This window comes from Hyperolius riggenbachi, chromosome 1 (genome assembly GCF_040937935.1).
Source record: "Hyperolius riggenbachi isolate aHypRig1 chromosome 1, aHypRig1.pri, whole genome shotgun sequence".
Lineage (NCBI taxonomy): Eukaryota > Metazoa > Chordata > Amphibia > Anura > Hyperoliidae > Hyperolius > Hyperolius riggenbachi.
Genome location: NC_090646.1, coordinates 492,248,589 through 492,274,831, shown reverse-complemented (window position 1 = coordinate 492,274,831; position 26,243 = coordinate 492,248,589). Strand labels below are relative to the sequence as shown.

General features: G+C 44.1%; 1 protein-coding gene across 1 annotated transcript in view; it reads left to right on the top strand.

Annotated features, from left to right (window-relative positions):
• Positions 1-26,243, top strand: part of TOP3B (DNA topoisomerase III beta) — a 72,569-nt gene that overhangs the window by 22,638 nt on the left and 23,688 nt on the right. Inside the window, exons 5-13 of the mRNA XM_068243051.1 lie at positions 4,089-4,195; positions 7,726-7,800; positions 8,855-9,051; positions 11,950-12,106; positions 13,348-13,461; positions 16,275-16,365; positions 21,016-21,170; positions 23,060-23,165; positions 25,800-25,946. Of these exons, the coding sequence (XP_068099152.1) occupies positions 4,089-4,195; positions 7,726-7,800; positions 8,855-9,051; positions 11,950-12,106; positions 13,348-13,461; positions 16,275-16,365; positions 21,016-21,170; positions 23,060-23,165; positions 25,800-25,946 (1,149 nt within the window). The remainder of the gene's footprint in view (positions 1-4,088; positions 4,196-7,725; positions 7,801-8,854; positions 9,052-11,949; positions 12,107-13,347; positions 13,462-16,274; positions 16,366-21,015; positions 21,171-23,059; positions 23,166-25,799; positions 25,947-26,243) is intronic.

Genomic DNA, 26,243 nt, shown 5'->3' with positions numbered 1-26,243 from the left:
TCGACTGCCGCGGCAGAGCAGCTAATTTTAAAGCGCAGGATGATAAATTTGTCTGCTTTCGTCAAGAAGTAGACACGCTGCTGATTTGTTGCAGGATTGTGTATTCGCTGTGACAAAGAACGTTTTTTTTTCCTGTGAAGGGTATTATGCTGTTGTGTATCTTTCAGAGCAGAGAGGAGGTTCCGAGTGCCATTCATGGTGCTGGACAGGACCCAGGATGTTCTGGGATCTGTGCGTTTTGGACTTTGGCCAACTGACTTTGGCCGCTTCTAGAACTGGCCGGCCAATGTCAGAAATTCCCAGCATTTTGGACTTTGGCCGACGTCAAATCGGCCACTTCTAGAAATGGCCAGCCAATTCTAGAATTGGCCGATTTCTGGTTTTGGCCGTAACATATATAAGAGATTCCTGTGTACGCATCATATATACAGTCACAATCAGATATGTATATCTGACTTTAAAAATACGGAGACTGCTTTATTGAAGCAGCACAAGTAACTAATTTTGATTGGTTTATTTTATTTTTGTGGACGAAGCACAGCTATTACTGTATATATACATTATTTATGATGACTATTATCTGAGAAATAGAACATTTTATCATATTTTCTATTTTAATTACAGTTTAAATTCATTAGGAGTCAGAGTCGGTGCATTTTTTCCTGACTCCCACTCCGACTCCAGGCACCCAAAATTGCTCTGACTCCACGACTCCCACCCCGACTCCACAGCTCTGGCTCTAGAGCTGCAAGATGAGTGCTGATTATAGACACACCATAAATAGACTTACATTTTTACCCAGTTGCTGCTTTAGGCTGCTTTCACAGTGGGACATTACAGGCGCACGTTAGAGCAGCCTGTAACGCAGCCCAACTCACAGCACTGAAAAATCAATGGGCTTTTCACAGTGCCCACGTTGCGTTGGAGTATAACGCAGCACGGTAAATGAAAGTGCAGCGTGCTGTGCGTTATACTCGTATGTGGCTGTGTTCGGATGTTTGCACATGCTCGGTACTGTTTTTTTTTATTTTATTTGCCGCATGCGCTGTTTTCGTTTGATAGTATGCGTCAAAAAGTACGCATCACGGACGCATGAAGAGATGCATATCGCGGCTCTATATAACGTCCAACTTCAAAGCTAACATGCGTTGCGTTAGGGCACGTTATGCGACCTTAAAGAGGAGCTGTTAGGTATAGGGTCTCAGAGAAAAAAAACACATATATCAGTAGCTAAATATTGGCTGTACTTACATTGCATATGCATTTCACTGTCCACGTTTGGATTTCACAGAATTTTTATATAGTATTTGCAGAGATTGATGCTCCTGACAGCTCATGGCAGGTTCCATGTTTGTCTGTCTTGTATGAAGCCAATTGTGATGTCATATCCTCCCTCACCCTGCTTCCTGATGGTTCGACTCACAAAAAAGATCCAGATCAAAGATCCTAAATGGTTCATGATCCAGACAACACAGAAGTGCAGTGAATATTAATTAGCCATGTGGCTAGGAACAATACCGGACTGGTGCAGTATACTCTAACATAACGTGCTCTGTGAACAGCACTTGATTTTTCAGAGCTGTGAGCTTGGCTGCAAGATACAGGCTGCTGTAACATGAGTCCCTGTGAAAACAGCCTTAGGGCGGGGTAGTCAAATGAAGGGGAGGACCAGGGAGAAGAAGCAGCCCCAGAATGCTTTGCAGTATCATGCGGCCTGAAGACCTGCGGCCTCCTTAGGAGCTTGGGAATAAAGAGGCTTGCTATTAATCCAACAACAAAGTGAGAGAGATTTTTAACTTCAGTATTGCCTTTTTGGCTTCCTTCTAAACTGTTTAACACAGGAGAATAGAGGTTTAAATTAGCTTTTTTAGCCTGACGGTTACTCTTTAACCTTCCTGGCGGTAACGTTCGGGGTAAGCCGCACAGGAGGTTTTCTCAGGCCCTGCTGGGCCGATTTCCTTTTCTTCTTTTTTTTTTTTTTTTTGCTCGGTGACGTCATCCCGCCCGTCGCCATGGCGACGGGGGAAGCCCTCCAGGAAATCCCGTTCTTTGAACGAGATTTCCTGATCAGAGATCGCCGGAGGAGATCGAAGTGCGCTGCTCCCTGGCGGATTTTAATAGACCGCCGGGAGAGTTAACGTCTCATCTAACGCAACGTCCAAGTGTGAAAGAGCCCTTAGAGAATGTTTCTTCTCTTGCTGAGAACCATGCATGTCCTTTGCATGTATTTTCTACTAGTGATACGCAATGTTCTATTTGTAATATGAGCAAACTGTATTATTTAATATATAGTCGAAATTGGTTGAAAATAAATATTTTATAGAAGTTTCTCATATGACACATACCTGGGGGGGAATAAACATAAATGGCTATCAAAGTGCAAGACATTCCCCTGGGCTTGTGGTTGTAAATGCTATGGCGGAAGCCCAGTTGGTGAGTGGATTATACAATAGACTGTGGTAACGTCAAGGTTGGTGGCGAGTAGTGCCAGATGGACTTTTCTAAACTTTTATCGGAGGAGACCTTTATGCCTTATGTGGTGGCTCCTGTTGGGAACTGTTATACTGTAACTGGGAATCTGGCCTCTGAGTCATTGCAGGGTTATGCAGTGCCTGCTCTTACTTACTTTGTGTTAACAACTCCAGGAAGTTTTTCTGTTTATTGGAGATTATATTCTTCCCTCAGCCAACTGTATATATGCAGCTTATCTACAATTAGTGAAGTTGGGGAAGTGCGATGAGTGGGGTGGGTTTTGTGACTGACTGAGCACTTTTTTCTTTAGCAGAAGTTGTTTTTATCTCTCTCTTTATGGAGTTTCAGTTTTTTATTTAATCTTTCCTCACCCCAACTTACATTCTGAAATTTATCACAGGTGGCAACATCTTTAGTCCTGGCAGGTGATCTCTGCAGAATGCTTGTTTGAGTCCTGAAGCCAATAGAAAATATACCTGGATTCCACATAGCTGAACAGCCTAGGGAAGGCAGGGTTAAACCCCAATATTCAGCAATATGTAGATAAAGGAAGTGTTTGATGCTGACCAGGATATTAGTGGGTATCCTCAATAATTTACTACATTCAACTACAGTATATGTCACTGGAGTTCCTCTTTAACCTATTTTGGTTCCTGGACGTAGTTTCTACGTCCAGGAACCATGCGCGCTACCGCTCGCTCCCGCGGCCGATCGCGCGCGTGCACGCGCACTCCCGGCCGCGGATTCGGTATCCACGGAATCAATGTATCGGTCTATGGTGCCCGATCACTGATTCCTTTCCCCCGCTGAAAAAGCGACAGCTTCTCTCGGAAGCTGTGCTTTTTCTGGCTGTTCCCTCCCCGATGCGTCACTCTAAGCGTGTGCTACGCTTAGAGTGACGTCATGTAAACAAACTCATGGCCGCCATCTTGTGGCCAAAAAGTAGTACTGCACCTGAAAGAAAAAAAAATAAAAATTAACACACATTTACATTATAAATCTATTGTTTACCTCCCACCCTCCCAAAACTACCCAAATATAATGTTTACTATAAAAAAAAACATGTAAATATTTACCTAAGGGTCTAAACTTTTTAAATATCAATGTAAAGATGAAATATTTCTATATTTTTTTTTATTTTAAACTTGTAAATAGTGATAGATGCAAAATGGAAAAAATGCACTTTTATTTCCAAATAAAATATTGTCGCCATACATTGTGATAGGGACATAATTTTAACGGTGTAATAACCGGGACATATGGGCAAATACAATACGTGAGTTTTAATTATGGAGGCATGTATTATTTTAAAACTATAATGGCTGAAAACTGAGAAATAATGAATTTTTCCATTTTTTTCTTATTCTTCCTGTTAAAATGCATTTACAGTAAAGTGGCTCTTAGCAAAATGTACCCCCCCAAAGAAAGCCTAATTGGTTTCGGAAAAAACAAGATATAGATCAGTGCATTGTGATAAGTAGTGATAAAGTTATAGGCTAATGAATGGGAGGTGAACATTTCTCACGTGAAAACGACGGAACGCGAATGGGTTAATGCTATTAATATTTCTCAAAATATTGTTTTTCAGTCTTTAAAACATCATTATATTGTTTCAGGAAAATACAACAACTGGGACAAAGTAGACCCGGCTGAGTTGTTCAGCAAGGCACCTACAGAGAAGAAGGAAGCCAACCCCAAGCTCAGCATGGTGAAGTTCTTGCAGGTTAGATGAATGATCATCACAGCTTTTCTCACAAAACTGGCGTAAGATGGTTGTAGATCTGGCCATTGCAATTTCCAGTCTCTCTGCTTCAACAGAGGGGACAGCTGGTTTGCGGGGGTATTGCTCTATCTATTCCTGGTTTTATCTGGTACTTTCCACTGTTATAGAGATTGTCCATCATGGTTGTTGCTAGCCTTTTTGTCACCCCAGGCAAGAAAACGTCCTAGGAGAAAACTTAGATGAAATAGTGAATTGCATATGGGCCCAGAATTGAAGCCAAAGGAGTCTTGTGTTGCTCTATCTTCCTCCTCCTCTATCTACCTTTCAGAACGTGGTCCTTTAGGAATTAGGGTCAGTGAGCTTTGTGCAGACGATCTGTAAAGTAGTTTGTGGACAACAGCTGAAGGATTCAATGAAAGCTATTTCAGAGAATAGACAATTTGATTTTAGCCTAACCACGCAAAAAGCCATTCTGTTTCTGGAATCGCCCTTCAATATTTCATTATTTGAAAAGCCGGTGTTCAGTTTAATAATATAATATGAATTACCGTATTTCGCGCCGTATAAGACGCTCCGGAATATAAGACGCACCCAGGTTTATAGAGGGCAAAAAAAAACCAGGGGAAAAAAATATATAAACTAAACCTGGTGCATCCATATTTCAGGAGTGACCTCCCCCAAATGGTGTCCTCCTGTGTACCTCATGTGCCCTCTTATCTCACCCTGTCTACCTAAGTTGTCCTGTGGTCTCCCCCTGTGTCCTCTGGTCTCCCCCCTGTGCCCTCTGGTCCCCCCCCCCCCCTGTAGTTACCCCCCTGTGGTCTCCCTTGTACCCTGTGGTTGCCCTCCTGTGTCCTCTGGTCCCCCCTGTGCCCTGTGGTTGCCCCCTGTGTCCTCTGGTCCCCTCCTGTCCCCTGCGGTTGCCCCCCTGTGTCCTCTGCCCCCCTGTGCCCTGTGGTCACCCCCCGTGTCCTCTGGTCCCCCCTGTGATCGCCCCCGTGTCCTCTTGTTTCCCCCTGTACTCTGTGGTCTCCCCTGGGGTGTCCTCTGGTCACCCCCCTGTGTCCTCTGGTCCCCCCTGTGGTCACCCCCTGTGTCCTCTTGTCACCTCTGTACCCTGTGGTCCCCCCTGTGGTCCACCTCCTGTGTCCTCTTGTCACCTCTGTACCCTGTGGTCCACCTCCTGTGTCCTCCTGTCTCCTGTGGTCCCCCCTGTGGTCGCCCCTGCTGTGTCCTCTTGCCCCCCCAGCGTCCTCATGTGTCCCCGCTGGCCTGGCCTGCCCCTCGCTTATGTCTCCGGCCCCCCGCTTATGTCTCAGGGTCCCCTGCAGTCAGCGGTAGCAGCTGAGCTTACCTCCTCCATGTGTCCCCGCTGGCCTGGCCTGCCCCTCGCTTGTGTCTCCGGTCCCCCGCTTATGTCTCCGGGTCCCCTGCAGTCAGCGGCAGCAGCTTACCTCCTCCATCTTGCCCGCGGCGATTGATGACATCCGGCTTTCCCGTGCGGCTTCCTCTAGTGCCGGCTTCTAATGACGCGTCATTGATGACGCGTCATTAGAAGCCAGCACTAGAGGAAGCCGCACACTGAAGCCGGATGTCTTCAATCGCCGCGGGCAAGATGGAGGAGGTAAGCTGCTGCCGCTGACTGCAGGGGATCCGGAGACATAAGCGGGGGACCGGAGACACAAGCGAGGGGCAGGCCAGGCCAGCGGGGACACATGAGGACGCTGGGGGACACAGGCAGGGAATCCCCGATGGCGGCGGGTCGTATCGGCGGGCGCATGGAAGTCGGGGATTTCCTGCCTTTGCCGTATAAGACGCAGGGACTTTTTCTCCCCATTTTTGGGGGAGAAAAAGTGCGTCTTATACGGCGAAAAATACGGTACTTTGTGAAATAATATACTGTTTGATACTCTAACATTTCTGATTGTGCTTTGTAGATGCCATTTATGCTTACTTCTATAGCTGTTGGTGTTCCTCAAGGCTCAGGCTTTGGCCCTGCATTCTTCTCTCTTTACTCCTCCTCCTCCTCCACATAAAAAAGGTGCTCATAATCTAATCCCTACATTAGTGATAGTCCAATGGTCCCTAATATAGTCTTTGACCAATTTGAAGGGGGACAAGTTAACCTAGAAGTATGTTTTTTTGGATGTGGGAGAAAACTGGAATTCCTTGAGAAAACCCACACAAACATGGGAAGAACTTGCAGACAATATTTGGACTAGGAATTTAACCCAGCCCTTTCATTATGGGTGACAGACAGGTACCTAAGATTAAAGTAAATGGGAATCGATTAAAAATCAACTAGGTGTTTACCAAAGGAGAGGGAGGGCTCTGGGTGCTATAGAGCCTTCCTGCTCCTCTCAAGGTCTCCACGTTCCAGCACTGGCTCCCCGGTAGCAATATTCGACCAATTGGTCAAATACTGCTTTCTGCCGTCGAAGGAGGATTCGAAAGTCTTTGGGACCCCGACTGCTCCCGAAGATGGGTGGCTTCGTACTGGGCCTGTGCTAGTGTGCTCTCACGTGTGCAGTATGGAGCCGCCCGAGTGCTCCCAAAGCCACCCGCAGCGAGGGATTCAAGCGGGGAGCTGGTTTCTAAACGAGGGGACCGTGAGAGGAGTGGGAAAGCTCTATAAGACCCAGAGCCTTCCCTCTTCACAGGTAAGTATCTGGCTGATTTTTTTTTTTAATTTTTTTTAACAACTCCCATTAACTTTAAACCTGGATGAAAACTAACTGGTCTTCTCTTTCACCTTTAAAGCCATTGTTGTAACAAATCTCTAAATCATTTCATTTTGTTATTTACATTTTGTGCAACATCCCAGCTTTGTGCAAGGGAAATTGTAATATGAAAAACCCAGGAGGAAGGTTTATTGTATCCAATTTTGTATCCCATTTTCTCAGTTTTTGGGTTGTGAACTCTGTTTGGCAGAAAATTCCTCTTTTCCTTTGTACTAACTTTGTACTGTAAAGTATATAAGTTTATAATGTACATCCTTGTTAGTTACTGTACTGCTCTGCATGCTATGCTATGTTATTAGTAAAAGACAATGGGCTTGATTCACAAAGCGGTGCAAAGTGTTTGCACGCCTGTGAAAAGCCCTTTATCACGCCTAAACTCAGTTTAGGAGTGATAAGAAGAAACTCGCGCGATCTCCCGCGCGCAAAGTTTTGCGCGCGTAGCGCACCGCGCTGCGCGCGCAGTGTGCCGTGCTTCGCGCGCAGCGTCCATTGAGCCCTATGGGACTTTGCGCGTGCAGCGCGGTGCGCTACGCGCGCAAAACTTTGCGCGCGGGAGCTTCGCGCGAAGAGCAGCACAAATCGGTGATAACTCAGCTTTGCACCGCTTATCACGCCTAAAGTCTTTTAGGCGTGATAACTGAGTTATCACCGCTTTGTGAATCAAGCCCAATGAGTGGCTTTGCCTGTTTTTAAGCACGTAATTTAGTACCGTATATCATGTTCCGGTATTACGTGGAAATATGTAACACTGAAGCTTGATCATTTTTCTCCATCTCTTTGCTTGGGAAGGTTGAAGGACGGGGCTGTGACTATGTGGTCTTGTGGCTGGACTGTGACAAGGAAGGAGAAAACATTTGCTTTGAGGTAAGTTTGTTGTGTCTTGAGTATTCATTACACCTTTTATAATAGTAGTGCGTAGCTATAGTCTTTCATAAGTATTTGTGTCCCTAGAGATATTAACGTAAGACATGTAGTCCTGTGGGTTTCAGGAACTATGCAGGGATATTGACATCTGACTGTGGTCCTAGCTTAATGGAAACCAAAAAAAATCATCCATTTGATTACTTTATTGTGGACAGAATGGGAATAGTTTGAAAGTGTGTCAAGTTGTTAAGGCTGTTTATACCCCTTATGGGGAGAATTATCTCCTACCAGTACCTGCTTCAGGGATAACCTCTTTTGTGAACCCTGGGCGCCTGCTGTACTGAAATTTGGAAATTTGTTTTAGTTGGAACACAGACAGCATGAAAGATGTAGCAGAAGTTTTTAGCGCCATGGAAGATGCTGGCGATAATGATAATAATCCATCCACACACCAAAAAGTTTTCCCTTTGGAGAGATTTAACAACACTTCTTGTCCCAATAACAATCCACTTCCCTCTGCGCTTATTTATCCAGGGGAAGGTGTGAATGTAAGCAAGTGTGATTCTCTAAACTGTTTGAAGTACATTCTCCTATCTCGAATCGCACCTAATAAATTACTCCATGTGATGACATGTTAAAATGGTTTATGTATTTTGTTATGATTTTATGTATATTGTCACTTTGCCTGCTGAATGTTTAGGGCCTGTTCACAATGTCTGCTGCCGGACCATACTTCTGATTGAATGACAGCAGAGATCATGTGACACAGAGCATATGAGAAAGCATGGACCAGTTCACATGTCAGTCTCTGCCATGTCTGAGTTTGTCCATTGGGTTACCACAGTGCACAAAACTCACTGGTACTAATTTTTCAGACAGTGGATGTGTCCTCTCCCAAGTGCAGGAGACCTTGCCCTAATGGACTGCAGTGTGGCAGCATATCTGTGCTATGTATATGCCAGCATAGTGTGAACCGAACTACATGCTTCTTATTTTTTGTTCTAATGAAAATGTTTCCTGTGTACATGAAGTGCCTGACTGTCCTCTGCCTCAGGTCCTGGATGCTGTACTGCCAGTAATGAATAGAGCACATGGCGGAGAGCGAACTATTTACCGTGCCAAGTTCAGCTCCATCACAGACACGGATATCATGAATGCCATGAACCGATTAGGGGAGCCCAATAAAAATGAAGCGCTTTCTGTGGATGCCAGACAGGAGCTGGACCTTAGAATTGGCTGTGCATTTACCAGGTAGAAGTCACGACTCTCTCAATCTCACTCTTACACATACGCCTTTGTCTGTTTTTTTTTGTTTTGTTTTGCTAATGGTTTGCTTCAGGTTGAGGCTACTGCTCGCTCGCTTTTGAGATCACTACCATGTAACTTACATTTTCCTCAATTCACTAAGATCATGCTGGAGATAAGGCAAGAGAAAACTTGCCACCACAAAGTGAGAGAGTTATCTTATCTCTTCATTCCTTATGATGGGTACACACGTTAAATTTTTTCGTGCGATAGATGGATCAGATAGATAAAATCCGTCATGTCCGATATTGCTCCCGATCGTTTCCGCGCTCAATTTCTCATAGCGATGAATGGAAAAACATAAGAAAACCGAATGAAGATAAGCGAATCGAGCGCGAAATCGAGTGTGAAATCGTGCCAAAAAAAGATCGGGTGGCTAAATCGCACTAAAAAAGTAACGTGTGTACCCAGCATTAAGTTACCTCCTCTGTAGTTAAGTTATCTCTAGTTATTTTTACAGCAGTTAATTAACAGCCTGTCTTTAACTTTAGAATTCTGGAGTTATTTTAGGGAATGAAGAGTTAGCTTAAAGACGGAAGAGGTAAAATGTTTCCTGAATACTACATGCCTTATCACCATGGTGATAACTATCGAAACGTTAAAGACAGGAGATAAGCTTAGTGAATTGAGGCCATAGTGAGTATTGCATAATGATTTATGTGTCATGTTGTCTACATTACTGCATATCCAACTTTGTCACTGACTTCTATCTTTTTCATAAAAATGTACATTTAAAATGTTATTTGGAAATACTGGTAAAAGGGGTAGAAGTGATATGGGAAAACAAAAAAAATATGGTTTATGTTTGTATTCATTTGTTGTTAAACACTTATTCACAAGAGGAAAAAAACAAAGCGGGCAATAAAATAGTCAGCCTTTGTTGGGGTCCTTCTAGACCAGGGGTGTCAAACTCAAATACAAAGTGGTACGAAATTGAGCTCTGGGACCAAGTCGCGGGCCGACCTCTTTGTCTAGTGACCCTCCTTCCTCCCTCATAAAGTTCCCTGATGTTTAATGGACCTCTCTCCCCTATACGGTTCCCTGATGTTAAGTGGTCCTTCCTCCCCTATACAGTTTCCTGGTGTTTAGTGGCCCCCTCCTGCCCCTAGAAAGTTCTCTGGTGTCTAGTGGCCCCCTTCCCTCTCATATGCAGTTTCCTGGTATCTAGTGCTGTCCCCCTCCCCATATGGCTTCCCTGTTGTTCTAGGCCTTCACCTCCAATATAGCTTCTTTGGTGGTCTAGAGTGGGCCAAACATAATGCAAAGTGGGGAACCCATCTGAGGGCCAAATCTGATGGATCTGAGGGCCAGATTTGGCCCACGGGCCGGAGTTTGACATGTATGTTCTAGACCTTTATGTATGTAAATCTGAACTACAGAGATGTCAGAAAACAGTGTAGTTTAGTTAGTCATCTATTCTTAGTTTTAAACTCTGTCATTGCAGTTTTACAATGCAGGAGTGCAGGTTTAGACTACTACAGTTGTAGAGTCATGGCTAAATCTCTTTTGGGTCGATTCTGGCGTGTGATTCTGCGCCCGATTGTTTTGCCCGCTCGACCCTCCCTTATCTCCCGCTCGTTTTTCTTATCTTTTTTCAATTCACTTCGATGAGAAATCGAGCGGCAAACTGATCAAACGGTGATTGGACATGTCGGAAATTATCTATCTAGCCATCTTAATGGCTCAGAATCGAGCCGTGTATTCCCAGCATTACGCAGCGCTGGACATTAGTTAAAGTTACAGACAATATTAACACCCTTTCCACTCGCATGTCCTGCGTAGCTGTACAAATAACGTATTATTAAACGTTTAGTTCTTTAAAATAAGATATACTATGTTACTATATTATGTTCTATGTTAAAATGGGGGAGAGAGTAAGCGGGAGAGTGCATTTCTGTAAAAAAAAACAACAAAAAAACAAAAAAAACCTCTGAGCAGAAACGACTCCCTTTAGGAAAAAACTCCGAGTGGAAAGGGTTAAAGGGAAGGTTCAGGGACTATGAAAAAAAAATAAAAATCCTTATCCACTTACCTGGGGCTTCCTCCAGCCCGTGGCAGGCAGGAGGTGCCCTCGGCGCCGCTCCGCAGGCTCCCGGTGGCCGACCCAACCTGGCCAGGTCGGGCCTCTTCTGCGCTCCATTGTGCGTTCCACGCCGGCGCACTGACGTTATTGGACGTCCTCCGGGCTGTACTGCGCAGGCTCAGTAGTCGGGTCGGCCACCGGAGACCACCGGGAGCTTGCGGAGCGGCGCCGAGGGCACCTCCTGCCTGCCACGGGCTGGAGGAAGCCCCAGGTAAGTGGATAAGGATTTTTTTTCATAGTCCCCTTTGATGACTATGAAAAAAAGGGTGACACACAGCAATAAGACAGTACAGGAATACATGCAAACCACATAGCTAAACTTCACTGGGAGGGCAAGGCTACATACAAATATACAGCAATATATAAATATAGGAAGCGTTTTGATGCCAGTGCCTTTTTAACTAGAACTATTGCTTTTCTCACGTTGGGGTTGATTCACAAAATCTTGTCTGCTTTTCATTAACTTAAAAAAGTAATATCAAAATGTACTTGAGTGTTTTTTTTTTTTTTTTGCTTTGAACAAACTGAAATGTTTCATTGAATAGGTGAGAAATTAGTAAGGAGAGCTTCATGAGACTTTTTTTTGAGTCAACCCCTTTATACTGACAACTTTTATCACTTAGGTGTTTAAAATGCATTAGGTGGGCAGCAGACACGTTGAGGAAAATCATATAAAGAGCATAATGTGTTTGGTCCTTTCTACTGTAGTGCAAAATGATTGCTAAAGGTGTCTCATTGATTTTCTTTCTTTTGGTGATCAGGTTTCAGACAAAGTATTTTCAAGGCAAATATGGAAACTTGGACAGCTCTCTAATATCATTTGGACCATGCCAGACACCCACATTGGGATTCTGTGTGGAAAGACACGACAAGATTCAGTCATTCAAACCCGAGACTTACTGGGTTCTACAAGTCAAGGTATGCAGTATATGGTATCAGCACTATATTATGTACCCAGTTTGTGGACTGGGAACAATGTGAACTACTGTTTTTCTATGCAAATGTGGCAGTGGATTCATCCCTGACTTTGCTACAGAGTAAAAACAGAAGACAAAACACTTCTATTTTGCTGAAGTAACATTGCTGATAACAGGACAGGGCTGAAAATGCAAATAGTCATTGCTTCTGTTTGTTGTGCAGTGGAATAAAACAGATTTTACAGCAAACTGTCATGGCTGCTGTTTAGAATTCTGTCTCAGAAAATCAGCCCTTGAACTGAAAATATAACTTTAAATTATTCTTATCTATCATTAGTACAACACATACAATTGATTATCCCACAAGTTTATTTTCATTTCAGGTTTGCTTTAACGTTCTTGATGATAGTTTTCTTTTTTTTTTCTTTAATTAAATGCTTTATTTCAAAATAAGAGAAAACCGAAGGCAGTGACACTGGGTTAAACACTACATTTCCATTTGTGTTAGATATATGTGATTTAATTTTGCCTCATACTTACGTTATACATCATGTTTGTGATCCCATGCTGCCTTTAAAGGTATCCTATCAAGGCATACATGTGGAATCTACCTTGTCAGTTTTTAAAGGAAACATCCAAGCAAATTACAAAAAAAGGTCCACTTACCTGGGGCTTCCTCCAGCCCGTGGCAGCCGTCCTGTGCCCTCGCTGCAGCTCCGAAGGCTCCCGGTCTTCTCCGCTGCAGTACCCGACCTCGCCAGGTCGGGTTCTGGATCGGCCTCTTCTGCGATCCACGGCGTGGGTCCGTGACACAGGAGTTCTGTGCCTGCGCAGGCGTCGGCCGGACCACGTGACCCGCGCCGTGGAGCGCAGAAGACGCCGACCCGGAACCCGCTGCGCCAGGGGAGAAGACCGGGAGCCTCCGGAGCTGCGGCGAGGGCACAGGACGGCTGCCACAGGATGGAGGAAGCACCAGGTAAGTGGATCTTTTTTTTTTTTTAAATTTGATTGGACACTTACTTTTAAGTTTCTGTGACTGTCCATCTTATCCTTGCTTAACTGCTTAGTAATTCACTGACCAAGAAAGGAGCTATGGCAGTGAGTAAACCTGTATGCTGCATGTTTGTTTCGATACTGAAGGATAGCATCTCTAGAATTTGCTTCACACAAAAATGTAGAACAATTGTACTCACAATATTTTGGTGCAGACAAGTTTACCTTCGTGTTCTGTATCTTCTCCAGGTGAGCCGCGGCCAAGAACACCCTCTTACTTTGGACTGGGATAGAGTTCGGGTCTTTGACAGAGAGATTGCCCAAATGTTCCTAAATATCACAAAGACAAGCAGGGAAGCAAAGGTAACTCTACATACTTCATACTAGTTCAGTCTACCCTGCAACTATACATCGATCTGAGACATATCTGTGTACTTTGAGTCCTATGGGAGAAAAGCAGTTTACAAATGTTTTTGTATTATTGTAGAAGGCTGCCACATATCTGTTCAGTGTGTATACATGACTGTATCACAAACCATGTAACCTGTGCCGCTGGTGGTACACTAAGGGCTTAGGATTTGTTTGTGTTATAATACTACACTGTAGTGTCCATTACAAAACAGGAATTGGAAGAATTACGTCTTCTCATCTTCTCATTTCTCTATGGGATGGGATTATTCCGATGAGCAGCTACATTATGCCATTTGAACTTTTGTTCTGTAACATCAACAGTAATGTATGTTAAATTGTGGGTGAGTGTCAGCTGGATAGCGTACTGGTAAGGCTGTTGCCTTTGATGTGGGATTCGTGCCTTTCACCAGGGTTCCAATCCTGGCTCAAGCCAGTATATAAAATAGTAAGGAGTCTTTGGGCAAACCTCCCTAATTATCCTGGGCGCCCTAAATGGCTGCAGCCCTGAAGCGCCTTGAGTCCGTCAGGAAAAAAATAGTTATACTTACCTGTTAGGTAACAATTGAGTATAGTTCCTGGCAGCTGGTCTGCAAAGGTTTGTAGACAAGACACAGAAGCATAGAACATTTATATCCCACTATTCTTTTTATCTCAGGTTCTCTTTAAAGAGTACCTGACATAATGTGACATGATGAGATAAACATTGATGTCTCTTTGGCTGGATTCACAGTGGTCAGTTGCATAACGCACGAGTTCAGATGTGTGTGAACTGCAATGGAGACTGGACATAGACTTTAAAGGGACTCTGACCATTAAATAAAATCAAAATCTGAACTTACCTGGGGCTTTCTCCAGCCCACCGTAGGTCGGGAGATCCCTCGGCGTCCTTCTGGCCCTTCATGCACAGTACTGTCACGCCGGCCACCATGATGATGCGAGGCGGATGGCCTGGTGACAACTGACGTCATCTTTCCGGAAGAAGGAGCCCGACACTTGGTCCCGGTGTCGCCGGGAGCCATTTCGGAGCAGGGCCTGGGAGAAGAGCCAGAAGGACGCCGAGGGACCTCCCGACCTACGGTGGGCTGGAGAAAGCCCCAGGTAAGTTCAGATTTTGATTTTATTCACTGCTCGGAGTCCCTTTAATGCAAATCCTGCATGCAAAGAGTTAGAATAATGTGATAAGTTACAACACAGTACTTTGAACAGCCCCATAGAAATGTATTGGCATTGAGTTAGCATGCTGAATTATCCTGCAATGTAATTGAGCACTGTGAACCAGCCCTTTCTGTTTTCCAGTACAGCAAGAGTTAAAAAAAAGTGTGTTTTCTATGCAAAAGAGCTTGTTGAACCGCTTCTTGTATTCAGTAGGGTTTCCTGAAAAGCAAATAAATCAGACAATTCCAGTGAAGTAAATATTGCAGATGAATCCTCACAATAAGTTAGTCATTGGTGTCCACTGTAACACAAATTTGAAATATGGACAAATAGGTTCATGTAAGAGGTGCAACATATAAATATTTTTCAAAGAGAAAAGGTGGACTTCCGGCACTCTCCAGTACAAGCTTCCTTTATTCAACAGGTTACAGCAGGTATACACAACTGCCCTCGGTCTACAGCGGTTTCACGTGTATGACACGCCTCTGCAGGACACATTGGCCTGATACACAACACTCCCCCCTGACCTATATTCAGATGAATGCATCGCACCGCCCATTTAGGGAGGAAAGGTGGCAGTGTACTTAAAAAAACAAAAATCCCAGAATAGGACCCTTACATTTAAATTTTAATAAAGAACCTAATTCTAATGCCCCTATTTGGGGTAAAAATGCAGGAAACTGTTAACCTCCCTGCAGTAAGATTTCCAGATTTTTAGGGTTTAAAAGTGGTGCAATTTTTTGCACGCTTTTAGACCCTAAATCCAGGAAAAAAATGATGCTGCTAGAGAGCCTGCATCAGCCCCAACACTTACTCACCTTGCTGGGATCCAGCACTGCAGTTCTTCCTCCATCCTCCGGGTGGCTCTATAACCCTGATGTGAGATCGCTGGCTGTTGTCATGATGACAGACGTCGATCTCACCTGAGGGATCCAGAGCCTCCGAGGACAGGAAGGAGAATGGCTGCCAGCGTCTGGATCCCGGGGGAGGTGAGTAAAACGCCTGCTGCACAAGCCTCTAGGTTCCTGCTCCTGGTTTCCTTTTTCTACCCAGAGCCCAACTCGGGGATACTGCCAGGGAGGTTAACAACTGAAGCAAGAAGGATATGGAGGCTGACATATTTATTTCCTTTTTAACAATGCACATGCCTGGCTGTCTCGCTGAATGTTTGCCTCAGATATTTTTAGCAATAGACCCTAAACAAGCATGCAGCAGATCAGGTGTTTCTGACATTGTCAGATCTGACAAGATTAGCTGCATGCTTGTTTCTGGTGTGATTCAGACACTACTGCAACCAAATATACCAGCAGGGCTGCTAGGCAATGTGTATTGTTTAAAAGGAAATAAATATGGCAGCCTCCATATTCTTCCCACTTCAGTTCCCCTTTAAAGCAGTGTTACCACAGAATAAAGCAGTGAGATACCAGCTGAACATTGCAAAGAATCAATGGTTGTCCAGTCTGCAGACTGCACTGAATATGTTGGGCTGCTTTCAAAATATTTTGCAGTTCATTTCTTAGCACTTTTTTTTAACCTTGATACAATTATTTTTGGGCATTATGTAACTGTGAATGCTGGAATGTACTTAGTATTTACTATTTTCCCAACAGGTGGAATCTGTCACAAAAAAAGAGAAGGCCAAGCAGAGGCCACAGGCGTTAAACACTGTGGAAATGTTGCGTGTGGCAAGTTCTGCATTGGGTATGTTGGACTTCTGAGTGAATTCACAAAGCTGTAACCATTTGTTCCCCTAGAGCCAGGCAGCCTCTGCACTTAGAAGAAGACAACGTTAGTATTTCATCACTTAAAATAAATTCACTGGTTATAGGTAGATCTATTGAAAAAGGTGAAACATTGACAAGTTCACTATCACGAACCATTGTGATATGCATTATTTAGCAAATTTATAAAACAACTTTGGCCAAACAATAGCTTCCTTGTGTGTTTGGACAGGTTACATGTAAACCCTTTGTAAATGAATGTTGGTCAAACTCTTTGTAAGTGAATGGAAACCAAGAGATCCATAGGGCCTTTGGCTAGTGTACATTGCATTTACTGATGACAGTGGCTGCGATCATAGCTAGCAGTACTGCTGCTCTCTTTTGATGTAATTAGCAGTGAATAGAGGTAATAGCCAGTCTGCGACAACATTGTATTGTTAGGCAGCTGAACTGCTTGGCAGTCTCCAGACTGCCAGCCTCAAGCACCATTTGCTGCTATTATCCGCACCCGAATGGCAGCATTTGGTAACGCCATGCATGTCACGTTTGAGACGCGGTGGCGTTGCCCAGCGGTAAAAAATAAATAAAAAACTCATGTCGCATCCGAAGATGGCAACCTTTTTTCTCTGAGGCATCTACATGGAGGGGAGTGCCTGTCCACCACCTTTGCCCAACACTAGCAAGCACCCGGATAGTGAACAGGAGCAGCTGACAGGCGGTGAATTCACCTCTTCAGCTCCTGGTGGAAAAGAGGCCTTAGAACTCTTGATTCCTGAAATTGGTCACTTGGATTCCATAAAATAATCATGAACAGGTTGGGGAAATTTATACCTAGTCTGTTACTATCTATGCTGGTTTTGATGGGAGATTACATGTTCATTGCCATGTAATATGGAAGAGTCTGATATTGTCATCACATCTAAAATCATACAAGAATTAAACAGAAGACATGCAACTCTGGGGGTAAAAGGTGACATAACAGGAAAATAGGGAAAGTGCTTTTGAACTTCTTGTTCAGCCTCCAATGGGTGGGGCTATATCACATGGGTAATCCAATGGCCTCAATTCACTAAGCTTATCTCCTGTCTTTAATAACATTTCTAGAGTGGTTACCATGGTGATAAGGCATGTAGTATTCAGGAAACATTTTACCTCGGGCAAACCTAAAGTTAACTCTTCTGTCTTTAAGTTAACTCTCCAATCCTTAAAATAACTCCAGAGTTAAAGACAGGCTGTTAATTAACTGCGTGTGAAAATAACTACAGAGGAGGTAAATTAACTACAGAGGAGGTAACTTAGGGAATGAAGAGATAAGATAACTCTCTCACTGTGTGGAGGTAAGTTTTCTCTTGCCTTATTATCTCTAGCATGATCTTAGTGAATTGAGGCCAATGTCTCCTATGAAACGGAATAGAAAAGAGTTATTTGGTGCAAAAATATCGATTTTTTTTTTTCTTTTCTTGCACACATATTATCCAACCACCAGTAAGTTGGATGCAGGGTGAGCCAAATGATGACCCCTGCTGCCGCTCAAATTCCCAGTGGCATTAAATACCTTTTCCCCTCTGAGGTGTAGCAACTCGGAGGTACAAGTAATTTGGGGCATTCAAATTACCCATCGCTAGGGCATTAGACGTTAGCATTAGCGCTATAGCGGCACCCAGCTTGAGCACTACACGGCCGAAACCATTGGCTTCGTTTTTTTTGTTATACAAACCAATATTCATTTTTCCTCTAATTTGTAAGACAAGAGAAACCTGACAGTAGCTCTACTTTTACTTGGTGCAGTTTGTAGTTTGTACTAGGTTTAAAATGTTTGCGTGTTCATGTTTAACCCCCTTGGCGGTATGAAAAATACCGCCAGGGGGCAGCGCAGCAGTTTTTTTTTAAGTTTTTTTTTTTTTAAAATCATGTAGTGAGCCCAGGGCTCGCTACATGATAGCCGCTGCTCAGCGGCATCCCCCCAGCCCCGCCGATCGCCTCCGGCGATAGGCGATCAGGAAATCCCGTTCAAAGAACGGGATTTCCTGGAGGGCGTCCCCCGTCGCCATGGCGATGAGGCGGGATGACGTCAGCGACATCGGGACGTCATTGGGAGACCCGATCCACCCCTTGGCGCTGCCTGGCACTGATTGGCCAGGCAGCGCAGGGGTCTGGGGGGGGGGGAGGCGCGCGCCGCACCGGATAGCGGCGATCGGGCGCGCGGCGGCGGCGAACGGGGTGCTGGCGCAGCTAGCAAAGTGCTAGCTGCGTCCAGCAAAAAAAAATTATGAAAATCGGCCCAGCAGGGCCTGAGCGGCACCCTCCGGCGGCTTACCCCGTGTCCAGCACGGGGTTACCGCTAAGGAGGTTAAAGTGTACCAGAGCTGAGCTAAAATAAAAGTTTTATACATACCTGGGGCCTCCTCCAGTCCCATGTGCACGGATCGCTCCCACGCTGCCGTCCTCAGTCTTCTCCGTCTTCTGTACCAGGTCCTATAACTTCAGCCAGTTGTGGCCAGCCTGAGGCAAGTGAAGTGTGCTCTTTCTGTATCTTTCCAGCAGCTGCCGGAGAAATAGGTAGAGGGCGCACTTCTTTTGCACAGACTGGCCATGACTGGCTGAAGTTACGGAACCCGGTACAGAAAACATAGAAGACTGAGGACGGCGGCGTGGGAGTGATCCGAGCGCATGGGGCTGGAGGAGGCTCCAAATATGCAGGGCTGTGGAGTCGGAGTCGGGGCAATTTTGGTTACCCGGAGTTGGAGTCGGAGTCGTGGTTTCATAAACTGAGGAGTTGGAGTCGGAAGATTTTTGTACCGACTCCACAGCCCTGCAAATATGTATAAAACGTTTATATTCTCTCAGGTCTGGTACACTTTGAGTGCTTAAAACCTCCTAAAATGTGGCTGTGGACAAAATTGGTGTTGCTTCAATGTGTTTGATTGGAGGCTACAATGTTCAGCAATCGTAAGGTATTGAATACAAACCTTATTAGCCTCTGGGAGACAAATACAGAAGCCAAATGCTACAAAATGGCATGGGAAGTCCGCCAAATGTGAACATGTTGCATCAAGTATTTTGATGGAGAGGGCATTTTATAAGACTTTGAGGGCAACATGGGAACGATGCAAATCCTTCAATTTACAGCTGTGAGTGGTCCCAGAATCACTCTCAGCAACAATTACATTGGATATGAAGTATGGAAAGATGTGGGATATGTCAACATTTAAATACCTTTGTACACAAAATCAGCACCACCACAACAAATATGTGTGAAGTGCCTCTGAAGCGTGGTAAAAAAGATTAGATACATATTATTATTATTATTTAGTATTTATATAGCGCCAACATCTTCCGCAGCACTGTACAGAGAATATATTGTCCTATCACTAACTGTCCCTCAGAGGAGCTCACAATCGAATCCCTACCATAGTCGTTTATGTATGTATTGTGTAGTGTATTTATTGTAGTCTAGGGTCAATTTTAGGGGGAAGCTAATTAAAGTATCTCTGTTTTTGGGATGTGGGAAGAAACCGGAGTGCCCGGAGGAAACCCACGCAGACACAGGGAGAACATACAAACTCCTTGCAGATGTTGACCTGGCTGGGATTTGAACCGGGGACCCATCGCTGCAAGGCGAGAGCGCTAACCACTATGCCACCATGCTGCCCTGTGTAGTAGGAAGCCTCTGGATAGTCCAGAGGCTTTCTGTATCTTCTCACATCTCAATGGTCCAACGAAAGGTTCCTCTAAACGTATTCAACTGAAGCCAGTTGAGTAGGTTTCTTCCGGCTGTGGATGAGCGCATCTTGACTGGGCATGCGCAAGTAAGGTCTGCACATGCCCTGTAGAATGAAGCATTCGTGCATAGAGAAGAAAAGATTTGCAGTAGCGGCTTAGTTCTATTAGACATGCAGGACCTTACTCAAAGCCATGGTCAGATTTCTGAAGTATTAGGCAGGCTCCAGGGAAGGGAACAGGCCACACATCTTTAACACTGGAAAATGGCTGTTATGTGAGGTAAGGCAGGCAGGGTTGTAGTCGCTGCTTTTACCTTGATGTCAGTTACTTATTTTTGACTGTACGTGGCCTACACACTGTGCCTTTGTTCACAGTATATGCATTCTCATACGCATTTCACCAATGCATATAGTGTGTGATACACAAGGACAGCAGAAGTGCATAGACTGCATTGTCTGACCTCCTCACTTATGCGCTGCAGTGCATTATTGTAAGGTACTGCTGCATGCATTTTTGCCCACAATAATGCAGTGTTATTCCATTCATTGTCAGTGAATGGGATCAGCGCTGCAAGAGCAATCCAGATGACATGCATTGAGTTGTAAACATACAACCATTAGTGTTGCTTAGTGTGAATGAAGCCTTATGTTGGGAATACACAATGAGGTTTTTTTTTTGGGCAGATTTTCTTTCCATTTCGTTTTTCTGATCGATTTCCATTCACTTCTATGAGAAAATCAATCAGAAAAATGATCGAAATCAGAGTGGACCTGTCGGACATTTATCGAGCCATCTGTCTGCCGAAAAAAACAACTCATGGTGTATTCCCAGCATTACACTTTAAAGAAAACGGAGGGTGTAAGCATCAGGTATTGCTGCTTAGCTTTTTTTTCTTACCCTGTTATAGGAATGGGTCCTCAACATACTATGCAGATTGCAGAGAGATTGTATACCCAGGGCTATATCAGCTATCCCCGTACAGAAACCACACACTATCCAGAAAACTTTGACCTGAAGGGCACCCTAAAACAGCAGGCCAACAATCCATTCTGGAGTGATACGGTGAGTAACAAAGCTGCTGTTATTTTGTATTATGATTTTTTTTCATAACATTATGCATCATGCTTTATCTGTACAATAAATTATATACACATGTGAAGTGATGGGAAGGAAGTCGAGAGCATATTCAGGAATTTCAGGGATAGCAGAGAGTGTGTCTGCTCGTGTAGTGATACACGGGTGCATGGGTGACAGGTTTATAGTTATTACAGTCACCTTATGTTTGGTAGTGAAGCACTACAGTCGTATGAAAAGTTTTTTGTGAACCGATTACACAGGGTCCATTATAGGGTTAGAGAATATATCAGTTCTGTGTTTGCCATAGTAACAAGGTCATTTAAAACAACCATCTTCAAAAGACTGCTGTTATGTTATTTACTCTGTGACCTGCACTACATGACCTTAAAGAGAGACTTAAGCAAAATAAAATGCTTACTTTTACTTTTTATTTATGTTAAGCACAATGGCTAGTGCTAAAACGCCGCTTCCCTGCGGCAGAACGAGGGGTTTATACCCTCAAAATCCCCAGGGCTAAAATCGGGGAGCACTTCCTCATAAAGGCAGAGCTTTGGGCTGTAGCTCTGCCTCTACTAGCGTCAATCCCCGCTGATCGCTGCCTCTCCCTGCCCCTCTCAATCTTCCTTCACTGAGAGGGTCGGGGGAGAGGCGGAGATCCGCAGGAGATTGGCGCGAATGGAGGCAGAGCTGCAGCTCAAAGCTCTGCCTCCCTGGGCAGCAAAATCCACGACCAAGCAAGTCGTGCCCTGTGATTAGGGGGGTATAAACCCATTGTTTTGCCGCAGGCAGCCATAGTGCTTAACATAAATAAAAGGTAAAAGCAAAGATGTTATCTCGCTTAGGAGTCTCTTTAAAGGCCAACTCTAGACAGAGATGTTTTCCCAGTCCAGTTTAGGTGTTTAGTGACTAACAGAGATCATTTTTTATCTGCGTATATGATCCTGGATGAGCTAATGTCAAATCATCTCAGTTGTAATGTACGTGGTCAGGAGTGCCTTGTTATTAGACAGTTCAGTCGGTTTCCTGCTATCTCAGTAGCATTGTATTGCAAAGTGGTGCAGAAGCAACATCTGCTGCTGTTGGCTCCTTAACCACTTGAGGACCACAGTGCTATACCCCCCCTAAAGACCAGGCCATTTTTTTTTACTAAATTGGCCACTGCAGCTTTAAGGCCTAGCTGCAGGGTCGCACAACTCTGCACACAAGTGAATTTCCCCCCCCTTGACCCTTATCTCCCCACCAACAGAGGTCTGATCGATCCCCCAGTGTTTATTTTTTATTTTTTTTTATTTTTTTTTTAGAAATATTTATTTTATTAGTTTACTAATTTCCTTATATTTGTATTATTTTTTTTAAACCTGCCTTCAGCCTATGACAGCCGATCACCCCTGAGTCTCTGGAAGGGAAAGCCGTGTCACACGGCTGTCCCTAGTACAGCACTGCCTTAGATCGCTGCGCTGTGTGGAGTGAAAAGACGGCAGTTTTGCAGTCTAACAGTCTCCTAGCGGCAATCGCCGCTGAGAGACTGAAGGACCGATGGGCGTTAGGCGGTCCCTGCCGCGGTCAACAAGTAGTTGAGCAAGGCTACTTCATGTCACATGACTACATTTTTAAACTAGCATTTTGGGGTTTATCATAATCTCTCACAAGAATGGTGATGTTTGGGCACTCTGATTACTGAGGGCCTGAGCCCACTGACGCAGTTGTGTCCGCTTCTCTCCACTTTCTCAGCGTCTGTAACATTAATGTGTAACTGAAAATTGGACACAACTGCGTCAGTGGGCTCTGGCCCTCAGCGCTAAGATGTGGTGTTTTGATCTCTTCCTGGAGTTGAGCTTCAACAGACTTGACAATACATTATGTTCACATTTCAGGTTAAAGCTTTGCTTGCTGCAGGTATAAATCGTCCAAGAAAAGGAGCAGATGCCGGAGACCACCCCCCAATCACACCCATGCGTTCCGCAACCGAGGCAGAACTTGGTAGGTTGTGGAGTCCTCCCACATCGGTTAAGACAAGTTTATAGTTGTGTGGTTTATGTCAAACCATGTCAAAGCAATAATACTAGAGGGCCTAGTCTGTGCTAGAAACGTAATATTGATGAGTTGGATGTCCCCCCAACCCATTTACTCTAGTGACTGGATTGGGTCTGTCAACAATTCCTTGCTGTTCGAAAAAATTATCTATGCTCATAGAAACTCTAAACTAAAATTGGAGTTTGTGGATAGGCAGCCCTTAAATAATAGCAATAAAAAAACCATTTACATCTCTAGGACTAAACCAAGATAGTTATCTTGGTTGAAAAAAGACATACGTCCATCGAGTTCAACCAGTATAAGATGTTACTATAGTTAGTACACTCCCTTATATGACAGTAACCTTGGGACTACAAATATTGGTGCCACTGAGAGAGTTGGGCGCTAGGTGGTGCCAAAGGAAAAATATTGATAATATAGCATTAATTATATTTTACTTTGTGTCCTAGTGCCCTATTCTCACACTAACTGCCCACCGGCCACACAACCGCAATCACTAGCCATTCTGCTATTCTAACCACTAGCGGATTGCATGCTGATTGGCTAGTGTAATTCATCAGTATGTAGTAGCCAATCAGATACTACTGTAGCCAGTGGGATACTAGTATCCCCATCAGGCACCCGAATACCTAGATTTTACATTGGCATCTATTAGCCGCCTGCCAATCACAGTGCCCAAATGACATGATCTAAACTTTGGTAAGGTAACTCTGTAGGAATGAGTAACTTTCCTCAAATGAATGTTGCTCTAGATCATATTCCAGCAAATGCTTGTGTGGTATTCAAGGTTTGGATTTATACTTTTAGTGGCCCTTTAGTGCAACTTTCCTGTTGCTCCCCTTCCATGTGCAGGAGTGTTCCTTCCCACATTCCCTGTGCAGCCCCTCACCCATATGAAGCAGCTTCTCTCTTTCATATACAGCTCTTTTTGGCAGCAGCTCCCCCTTCTATATGTTACCCATTTGCAGCCTTTCTTTTCAATTTGCAGCCACCTCCTTCATATGCAGCAACACCTCTTCCATGTCCAGCCACCCCCTTGTGGTGGCTCTATGGCCGTCCCAGAAATTTGGCCCTGGTGGTATTACCCTGTTGATGAAGCATAACTACTTTCATAATAACTGAATTTTGAATACCGGCATATGCTACCAGTTTTCGTAATGTTTTAAAAAAAATTAACTGCTAGTTAATTTAAAGAGAAACCTTGACCAAGAATTGAAGTTCATCCCAGTCAGTAGCTGATACCCCCTTTCCCATGAGAAACCTTTTCCTTTTCTCAAACAGACCATCAGGGGACGCTGTATGGCTAATATTCTGGTGAAACCCCTCCCACAGTGTGATGTCAGGACTATGTTCCTGATCGTTTCCTGTCTGTGAACCATTATTGCATTGTGAGAAATAACAGCTGTTTTACTGTTTCCAACTGGCAAAAAAAGAAAGCAGCATCTCCTTCCAGTGACATTACCCACCAGCAGAAAACATTGTCACCATGTGATAAATGTCAGAATGTAAATCAGGGAGTGGAAAGATTTTACAATGGGCAAACACTGACTAAATCATTTATACATAATTATTGTAAAAATGAAGCACTTTTTTATTACATTATTTTCACTGGAGTTCCTCTTTAAGGTTTGTTTGTTTGATGTTGTACAATGTCAGTTGTATAATTGTACTATCTTCTCTCAACTGAATCCAATAATTTTCTTTTTTTTAAAAAGTGGTATGATTTATGATTAGCAATAAGCTCCAATTCCTGCTTTACATGTTAAACATCTACTGATTTAGACCAATAGCTGCTGATTCATTCGTTCACTAGCAGTCTGTTAATTGACTGTCAGCTGCTGAGCTTCATTGGCTCAGTTTGAAGCCAGCAGAACTTTGCATAGAAAGTTATTAAAATCCATCTGTATTTATGATACAGTAACTAAGTGTATGCCTTTCCTGTGCATGTATTTATGGGAGAGGCATGCAAGGAACTTAAAGCTGTTATTTTTTTTAAAGGGATACTGTAGGGGGGTCGGGGGAAAATGAGCTGAACTTACCCGGGGCTTCTAATGGTCCCCCGCAGACATCCTGTGCCCACGCAGCCGCTTAACGATGCTCAGGCCCCGCCTCCGGTTCACTTCTGGAATTTCTGACTTTAAAGTCAGAAAACCACTGCGTCTGCGTTGCCGTGTCCTCGATCCCGCTGGTGTCATCAAGAGCGCACAACGCAGGCCCAGTATGGTCTGTGTCTGCGCAGTACACTCCAGGTGACATCAGCGGGAGCGAGGACACGGCAACGCAGGCGCAGTGGTTTTCTGACTTTAAAGTCAGAAATTCCAGAAGTGAACCGGAGGCGGGGCCAGAGCATTGGGCAGTGGCTGCGCCAACACAGGATGTCTGCGGGGGACCATTAGAAGCCCCGGGTAAGTTCAGCTCATTTTTCCCCCGACCCCCCTACAGTATCCCTTTAAGCTAATACTTGTTTAATGATGCTTCAATTTTGTATTGTAATATTTTATTTCAGTGTAAATACTTGCCATGTTATCACAGCCTGCCATTTGCACTTTAACCTGATTTTGCACTCTGGTTCCTTTCAAGGTGGTGATGCTTGGCGACTGTATGAGTATATCACCCGACATTTCATTGCCACTATCAGTCATGACTGCAAATACCTCCAGACATGTATATTGTTTAGTGTTGGAAGGGAGCAGTTCTCAACCACGTGTAAGGAGGTGATCTCTCCTGGTAAGTGAATTCAGGGGTAAGCTCATATCTCACAATAGCACACATCAGCTTAAAGCGGACCTGAACTCAGAACTTCCTCTCTGCTCTAAAAGAAGCATAATAACCTTTTTAAAGAAAAATATTTTTGTTACAGCTGATACAAATCCTGCTGTAAATCTGCACTGTGTCAACTTCCTGCTTTCATAGAAACAGACATGTTAATATCCTGAAGTTGAGAGAGATCGAGAGCCCAATATAGTGTAGTATGTCAAAAATGTTTGATTAAGTAGAAAAGTGAGATGGTTATACTCACAAACG